At 30.5% G+C, this 9685-nt stretch overlaps 1 protein-coding gene across 1 annotated transcript; it reads left to right on the top strand.

The window, feature by feature from the left end:
- Positions 1 to 6429: 6429 nt before the first annotated feature.
- Positions 6430 to 8895, top strand: LOC139518384 (T-cell leukemia homeobox protein 3-like). Its single transcript, XM_071309937.1, has 3 exons — positions 6430 to 7044; positions 7906 to 8122; positions 8584 to 8895. Exons 1-3 carry the CDS (start codon positions 6624 to 6626, stop codon positions 8762 to 8764), a joined length of 819 nt encoding a protein of 272 aa, XP_071166038.1. The 5' UTR covers positions 6430 to 6623; the 3' UTR covers positions 8765 to 8895.
- Positions 8896 to 9685: the final 790 nt, after the last annotated feature.

The following is a 9685-nucleotide window of genomic DNA, read 5'->3' as shown; positions in this document are numbered from 1 at the left end:
TTCATTTTAACTCTGGTGAATATATGTCTAATTGGCAATCAGATCACATCTCCATATTTTTATTTTATCCTACACATTACAAATAGTTTGTCTCGGTGAGAATAAGCCCAGCAAACTAATAGTGTGATGTATGGTTTAACGCAGATGGAATACATTGCAGATCAGTTGTGTTGTGTTGTGTTGGTTGTTGTTGTTGTTGTTTTTTTTTTTTTTTTTTTTTTTTTTTTTAAATTTTATGTGTCTAAATATTTGACAACTAGATTGAACATACATTCTCGTTCAAATATCAAATATAATGCATGCCTTCACCACAAATCACATAAACTCTCACTGTTTGAAATTTTAACATCTGCGTATGTCCGAGGCATGATTTGACTAACGAAAGATATATTTTATAGAGCATAGTTGGTCGAGTTGTCTAAGGTCCTTGGCATAGTGCAACAGGACTTGTCACAATTAGCACAGGCATGGATTCAAATTCTGTTGAAAAACGGAAAAATTATGCAACAAGACTGAAAGTAGTAAGGTTGAAAATTACCAAAACAATTACCATAAAGGTTCATAGTAATAAAAAAACGAAGGTCTTCTGAATTATTAATCAATAAACGATGAATCACCAGTCTGTAAGCTTAGTAATTTCTTCAAATACAAAGGCCAAGCCCAAAAGGCTATTAATAAAGAGAACTATAAGAAATCAACTCAAATAAATCAAAAATCTAAGAAAGTATTGTGTTACATATGTAAAATAATATGAATTATTTAAAAAAAAAAAATACAATACCAGTCAGCTTTAATGGAATTCTTTTTTTTAAATTTACCTTTGGTATTTTTGTTGTACTCTTTCATACTCATAAGGTATAACATGAATCATTAGAACATGCATCAGGGCAGCTGCATCAGGGTTAATAAAGGGACAGATCGTTAACACGAGAAAACAAAATTTAAAAAAAGAACATAGTTCCAATGTCCTCCGCGTTGCACATATTTTATCTATCCAAGTTACAAGGGCAATAACCCTTTCTTCAATAATTGGTCAGCATTGATTTTCGAACTCGTCCGAAACATTGCTTATATAAACCTACAATATAAGTTTCATAAAGTTGTGACACGAGCGCTTATGTTGTAATTTTCCATATAGTTATTATTTTAAAGGGGCATAACTCTTTTAAAAATGATTAATGGTCAGAGATTTTCGAACCCATCCAAGACATTTATACTGATAAACCTATAAGCTAAATTAAGAGCATGCAGTCACAAGGCACTTTTCCATATGAATAATATTTCCAAGGGGCATAACTCTTTAAAAATTAATTGATCGGCATAGATTTTCGAACTCGTCCAAATCATTGCTGATATGAATCTACGGTATCAGTTTTATAAAAATCTGGCAAGAATTGTACATATGAGAGCACTAAAGATGCATTTTTTTTTATATATAATTAATGTTTCCAAAGGGCGTTACTCTTAAACTATAATAATAGATCGACACTATTTTTCCAAATCATCCGAGACATTACTGCTATATATCTATGATCGAAGTTTTTAAAACAAAAATATGGCAAAAATTGTGCACATGAGAGTGTTAACGATGCAATTTTCCATGTAATAAATGTTTCTAAGGGCAAAACTCTTTGATCCGCACTGATTTTAGAACTCGTACGTGACATTGCTGATATAAATCTAAAATATAGTGTTGTTTTTATAAAAACCTGCTAAGAATTGTACATGTGAAAGCGCCAACAAGACTGGACGGACGGAAGCCCGGTATTGATATGCCTCCTTGCGTTGCGCGGTGGACCAAAAAAAAATCAATTTCATCGCAGAACACTGAGCTTTAAATCGAGAAAAATTCAAAAGCAGTCCTCAGATTCATGTTGACCTTTGTATATATGTCAAGAAGGAGGCGAAATAGCCAGAAGCAGTAAAACAAATAGAACTTATATTTATAACATAATCCTAGTATTGTCATTTTACCGAAATAGTATTTAACTGCATCTTTAATAGATGTTCAGGACTGATTTATGTTTTGTAACTTCTTTGTTAGTTAGAAATCGAACTTTAACAAGTAAGAGAATGTCAGACGAGGGGGAAATTATCTTCTCTTTTCTTTTCATCAAATTAAACTATTTATATATTAACCGATTGAAAAAGTTATAGCAGTTCTATAATCGACCGACCAACAAACGTTATGTCATAAATAATGATTAAACTTATTACTAATTATTGCTTTTTTTTTTATAAATAATTCAACTTCCTTTAACAAGATAATTTACAACTTTTCAAATTTAGTTATGCAGTGAAGTTGCATCGATAAAGAACAAGTTTTTCGCCAGGCATGTTTGCCAATTTTTGGTGGCCAGTAAATTGAAATAAAATTGACAAAGTTAAAACGCCATTCTTTTTGTTACAACAATATGGTTTGATCTGGTTTATGTTCAACATAAATTCTTAAATTTCTATTATCATCATTTTAAAGGTTTTCCGTGATGACTTAAAGATCATTCACACCCGCCGAAACATTAAACAAGACTTAATTAAAATGAATGACCCAATTTCATTTTTACCACCTTTGCGTGTTTAGTAAACAGTTGTACGCAGAGTGTATGATTCTCTTCACAATCAACAATTAGTTATTTGTCATTCTTGTCAAATTGTTAATGTTAAATTTTACACGTGTTTAGATATCCAAGATCATGTGACCTATCTTGACTTTAATGCTTACAGCTAACCTTTTAACGCCTTAGTGATAGATAGAGTCAGATTTTCGCCTTCAAGCTCTCATTAGTATCAGTTTGACAAGAACCAATTCCATGTCAATGCTGAATTTCGACACGATGTGCTTTAAAATATTTAACGGGGTCTGTCATCGACGTATCAACAACCTCACATCAAGAACATGACCCGTTTTACATAAAATACATTAGCTTATCAAACTCGTGTTTAGATAAATATTGTTTATATACAATTAAAACGTACAACTTAAAAACTAATTTGTCAAAACGTTTGTTTTCTTGTTAAAAATACCCATTCAATTTGTGAATATATCACGAATAGATAAAAAGAAAAGATATCTTCAGTGATGCCGTTCGGAAAAGTTCTTTCTTCAAAATTGTTGATATTACTCTAAAAAAATGTATATAAGTTTAACTGTCATTTAACTGCAAATACAAACAGTTTATAGTATTATTCTTCTTTATTCGTGTGTGTATGTCATAGACATATGCTGTACTTACTATTTTCGTCAAGCACCGAACGTTTTATATCTATATAATATTCTGAAACATAGAATCCGATACATGTATAATATATTTGTTTTGTTTTAGTTACATATTATTATTTATATGCATATTTTAAAAACAAAACTCATCAAAGATACCAGGGCTTTAATTTTGTAAGCCGACGCGCGGTTTGTCTAGAAAAGAATCATAATACTAATAAATAAGCTATATTTTGAGTCGGCAAAGTATACAAACATAGACAAACATAAGCTCTAATGAGATTTTAACCGACATATGAGACATTTTTAACAATACAACATTTATAACAATACAACACATAATATAATACACATGCAATAAATTTCACAGCACAAAAATGAAGCACTAAAAGCAGAATATAAGCATAAGCTAGGTATTAAAGCTAAAAGCATATAAGTGTTAACTAGGCATAAAAGCTGGCAAAAATGCATAGCATAAAATATTTGAAAAACGGGGTATGATCTAGATGGTAAATGAATTTGCATAATATATAAACTAAAAGTCTGCATAAACTGTGCACTTACAGTCATATTTCCATTCTATGACTTTAAAACATTTTTCAACTGACTAAAATTAGCAATTTTTCTAAAATCATCAGGTAGATCATTCCATAAAACAGCAGCTGTGTATTTAAAAGAGTTCTTACCATAGGTTGATGTTCGGACCCTAGGTATATCTACTATATTAGAATATAATGCTCTAAAATTATATTTACGATCTTTCAATACAACTAAATCATGTAAGCATGGTGGTGACAATTTGTATAAAATTTTAAAACACTCAATAGCCATGTTACGCATACGTCTAATTTTCAGTGATGGAACCTTTGCTCGTAAAAGTAGTTCATCATATGAACTAACATAGTCTTCATATATAAATCGTAAAGCCCTTTCCTAATTTTTTTCCAATTTGGTGGTGTTATTTTTGTTGCAAAAATGACATGCCAAAGGACAAAAATTAGAATTAGATAAAATAAATGTGTGGAAAATGGTCAATTTATTCAATTTAGTAAGATAGCAGCCAATGCGCTTTAAAACATTCAGTTGTTGGGATGCTTTACAACAAATGTTTTTAATGTGGTGATTAAAATTAAGTTGATAGTCAATATCAATACCCAAAAGTTTGACAATCTCATCACAGGATATTTTTTTGCTGACTGTATATTAAAAACAGGCTTTTTTGCAAATGTTTTATTTCCAACTGCAATGGCTTGGAATTTGTCAGGATTTGCCTGCATACAATTAAATCTAAACCAGTCAATTAAAACAGCACTTTCTTTTTCAAGCGTACATAATAAATTTTCAAAATTGTTGTCAGCATATGACAAGAGTATTATCATCGGCATAATTATACAGGGAACCATGTTCAATAAAATAGAATATGTTATTTATAAAAAATATTAAATAATAGGGGCACCAGGATTAAGCATTGGGGTACCCCTTCTGGATGTCAGCCCAACTGCTGAGTACTCCGTAAAGTTTGATTTGTTGCCTACGATCTGTAAGATAATTTTGAAGTAATTTCACTGATTTAGAATTGAAGATTCAAGATTCTTTATTTCTCAAACACCACAAAGTTACAATGGTACAAGGAAGTTCATCAAAAGTTATATACAGATATTATACAAATACATGTTCTTGAAAAATTCTGACAACCAATTTAGGTCAGATTGGTTGAAATACGTTAAAGATACATTAGATAAATGTGGATATAGCAAATTGATATATGGTTGTCACAAGGAAATTTTAATTCTAAGTGGTTGGATATTAGTTTAAAACAAAAGTTATTTGATCAGTTTCAACAGAAATGGAGAGCTGATATTGACTGTTCATCAAAAGGTTTGGTCTATAAATTGTATAAACAAAATTTTGAATTTGAGGAATATCTGAATAAAGCAATGTACAAAAGGAAGTGTTGAATGCACTGTATAAATGAAATAAATACTCAATGTGCCCCCATCAAACCCATTTCTCGGTTTCCCCGTCATGATGTTAGCGCCAGTGTGGTGATCATGCTACAAGATATCATATCTGAAAATATATATCTATCTTTAAATAAAAAAAATCAAACAAGTAAAATTACATCAAAAAAATTCAAGCAGCAAGTAAAATGGCAAGCGAAAGGTGTATGTTTTAGAATTGAGAGAGAGAGCAGCAACCAGCAACTTGGCTATTTTAGACTTAATACGACTCTAAGCAATCTCTGCCGTTTATATGACCTCTTCATAGGTAATATTGTTAAGTACTAAGTATAAGAATAAGAAGTTGTGGTATATTTGCCACTTTGACAACTTTCCATGCACCAGAGACCAAATGATAAAGAATGTATCACCTAGAGGTTCTGTAAGGCTTTTAACAATGAGCAAACATAAACCAGTTCATTATATAGGAAGAGTTATCATTTGATAAGTATCTGTATGTCTGTTGCTGACTGATATTTTTAATTATTATAGAATAAATCGGACCAATGTTTTCCTCGAATGATTTTTTTCTTCACAACTGGCACGACTGAATTGTTTATGCATAGCTTAATACATATGATGTATGGTTGTCTCACTTGCAATGATACCACATCATATTCAGTTTTATATAGCATATCACTCTTAACAAAGGTAAATTTAAAAGCAAGCTGATAATTAAAATCTTACGTCGATTTATGGACCAATTGATTTTTTTACCCGAATAACTGTACCGAATCTACTTCGATCGTTGAGCAATATTATTGCAGCTATAATGATATATAGTGACTATACATAATAAAATTTATAATTAATTTAGAAACATACGTTACAGTTAATTTTGTAACTTTTTTTCCCTATTTTTGTTTTTGCTTTTAAAAACGAGATTTAAGCAAAGTGAGAGTTATTAATCAAATTGTGTTTTTTTTTTCTTCTTTATAAATGTATGTACCCATTACCAGACAGCTGTTCATTTACAGTTTAAAATCTTCTAATTAACTTTAAACCTGTTTAAATGTAGACATTCATGCTTATTTCTTGAACATTTAAACAGAACATAAAGTTTCATTAAGATAGTTCCCTGACAAATCCGTAATTACCCGTGTTGACAAGAAATTTATTTGAAATATCTCACCAAACGCAATATATCTATTAGCACGCCATTTCCCTTATGTCTTAATAGAAAATTGTTCTTTAACGACTGAAAGGCGTGGCTTAGCTGATAAAGATATCCAATATATTTTCTTAGAAGAGATGCCTGTTTCTTGTGTTGACCATTAAATTGGTGAATTTTTTTATTAATGAGGTTGTAATAGGATGTTATCTTATCTTAACATGAGTGTATGTTAACTTTAAAATAAACCAGAAAAAGTTTGGACAAAAATTAAAAACAGGTGTTTAAACAAAAGATGGAACCATTAAAATTAAATAAAGAAAGTGTTTCAAAACATTCTAAAGACATGGAAAGGTCAAATAAAGATGACAATCCAGAGGAAAACCGAACTAAAGCTACACTTTCATTTGGAATGAGTAGAATTCTAGACAATAGTGAAAAATCTATCGAGGAACAAACTGTGCAAGAAATAAATTCGGACGACGAGGACGAATCTCGCCACGCAGACTCCCCAGAGTTTATAAAGAAACGAATAAGTGAACTGAGTGGATATAACAGTTTTGCACATTGTTTACAACCAATGCCATATGTACCGTTCGGACTGTGTGGTATCCCATCACTAACACTTCCCATTCCCAGACCGAATCCTGTTGTTCCTGTGTTATCGTCATATTCGTTCCCAGGATGGATGGATCTCCGGAGGGATAGATATAGCAGTAAGTATTAGTGGTCATTAGTGGTCACAACTGCACCAGAATAAGGACACTACGTTATATGACAAATCTTTAAAAAAAAAAACTTATAAAAAACGAAACTTTCCACAAAGAAGGTACATCATATTGAAATTCATAATATTTGTATTTGTTCTTATTTATATAGCATGTCTATTAAATAATTATTCTTAGAAACGAGAATAAACCAAACTTAGCAATGTATCATGTATTAAAAAATATTTATTTAAGAAAACTGTTCTCCCTGGAAAAAAGTAAAACATGCTACTAAGACTAGAAATATATAATATTCATTTTGCTAATTCATTTGATTCTATTTATCTTGTCTTATGATCAAAGAATTCGATATGTTAAAGAAATTAAAATAGCATACATTATCATAAATATTTATAAATTCTTGTATTTACTGATTTCATCTGTATATGTGAAAACACTTCAAATAAACATGAAGGTGACTTATTCAGAAACAAATCTACAGAAAATCTAGTATTTAGGACAAACTATCCTATCTTAATGTTAATAGTTTTGAAGAAAAAAATATGTCAGTACATGTGTACTTTTATTCATATTAAAGGATTATTAAATATCTTGACAAAATATAATTTGTTAAAAAAAAAATGAATGAATTTTCGAAAACAAAATATTTAAAAACTAAAGTATATTTGCATATGTATACCGACAGCAAATATTCATGCAATGCAAATAAATTATTTATAATTTTCTGCAATCTCTCTCTTAATTTATAACAAATCTTTAAACTTATATCTTAATTTATTTTTAATCAGCTTTATAAATACTCTAATGCATAGTTTTTCGAATTTCTAAAATGTCCTTTTTTATCTTCAGTAACGAGAAGAATTGGTCATCCATACCAGAACAGAACCCCACCCAAAAGGAAGAAGCCTCGAACATCATTCTCAAGATTACAGATCATGGAACTAGAGAAACGGTTCCATCGACAGAAATATTTAGCCTCAGCAGAAAGATCAGCACTTGCTAAGGGTTTAAAGATGACAGACGCTCAAGTTAAAACATGGTTTCAAAACAGACGGACGAAATGGAGGTAAATTTGTTTTCACTTCTATATTTCTGTTACAATCCCGATGGAGTATGGCAATTTGTTTTATTGTTCAAAATTACGACAATACTTGACATCGTTTTATGTTTAACTATGTATTTGCGTTATTCAAATTGCACACAATTTGTTAAAATTAAAATTCCAAAAATAGTACATGTATGTCTAAACTTGATTTTAAAGGCTATTTTTGATAAATAAAAAAAAAGATTTCCTGGGTGCTGGTTTTATAAGATAAATGCATGTATATATAAAGAAACTTCATCTCTTGGAAAGGGTATTTTGCAAATTTGAAATTGAAGGGTGTTTCGGGGTTAAACCATGATGTCGCCAATTTACTTCTTACAGGTACTTATGACTTTTGAGTCCTTTAAATAAACTTGATACTTGAAGTAACAAATTTAAATGAAATATATATATGTGCAACAGGTTTATAAATCATTTTTCAGACGTCAAACGGCAGAAGAACGAGAAGCGGAGCGCCAAGCAGCAAATCGTCTGATGATGAGTCTGCAGTCCGAGGCTAACAAAACAGTTTACGATATCAGAGACCCTCTGTGTATGAGCAATTCTTCACTTCATGCTCTTCAGAATTTGCAACCTTGGGTGGATGAAAGTTCTATGAGTTAGCATAGGGTCAGCTATTGCTTTATTTGGTTGTGGTCAGTGAGTTGAAGAAAGGTGTATTAAGTTGGAACTATTTGATTTTAAATCAAACTGGCTACTTTATTGTTATTTTATGTTCAACTAAATTTATTAAAATTTTATTATCTATTGAATCATTATGTTATATATTTCTAGGAATAGGGAAAGCTTCAATATCGCAAAAAAATACCCAAAGCTAGAAAACAATAGATTAAAACTGCTTACCATTATAAACGATTTGACTACTCTGTTTTGAGGCTTTTCAATGAGTGATGGTTTTGTTGCTGTATGTCGTATTGCTTTACGCAGCAATAGCGATAAAGGCGAAATCGCGACGATGATGTTTTTAAATGTTTATTCAAGATCATTCAAGTTTATTTAACTTTTGGTCACGAATGTAAAGAACGATTGTTACTCAGAAAAACGTGATGTGTACATTTGAAACTGGTACCACATGATTATGAGTTTATTGAGGTTTATGATGTCTTGCTTGATAATATTTTAACGCGATTTAATTTAATATCCTTTAAATCGCCGGAATTCTTACTGGATATAAGGTGCGCAGATTTAAGACCGCCTGACCTTTTCTTTACTTTTATGAACCTGGAAAAAAACTAAAGTTTATCACAAATAAAAAAAAGTTATGAAAAATAAATATAAAAAAACCTATAACACGAATAGGATATTTCTTTTGTTGCTATTGATAGTTCAAAGTGTATGATTTCATATTTGTCTTTTAATGACTTGTTTATTTTTTTATCATGTTGGTCTCTTGTGGAGAGTTGTCTCATTGGCAATTATACCTCATCTTTTTTTTTATATTTACTATACAGTATGGCTAATTTGAAAGTACACCACATCCCTGCCATTTGGTCTAGGGTGAAAAGTGTCTCCTTGTATACTGTA

The sequence above is a fragment of the Mytilus edulis genome, chromosome 4 (genome assembly GCF_963676685.1).
Source record: "Mytilus edulis chromosome 4, xbMytEdul2.2, whole genome shotgun sequence".
NCBI lineage: Eukaryota > Metazoa > Mollusca > Bivalvia > Mytilida > Mytilidae > Mytilus > Mytilus edulis.
Note: the sequence above shows the minus strand (reverse complement) of the source record. Positions and strands in the feature narration are given on the sequence as shown.

Coding starts and splice junctions, on each gene's coding strand:
- LOC139518384 (XM_071309937.1), top strand. CDS start 6,624: ATGGAACCATTAAAATTAAATAAAGAAAGTGTTTCAAAACATTCTAAA. Junction 7,045..7,905: donor CCGGAGGGATAGATATAGCA/GTAAGTATTAGT, acceptor TTTTATCTTCAG/TAACGAGAAGAATTGGTCAT. Junction 8,123..8,583: donor AACAGACGGACGAAATGGAG/GTAAATTTGTTT, acceptor ATCATTTTTCAG/ACGTCAAACGGCAGAAGAAC.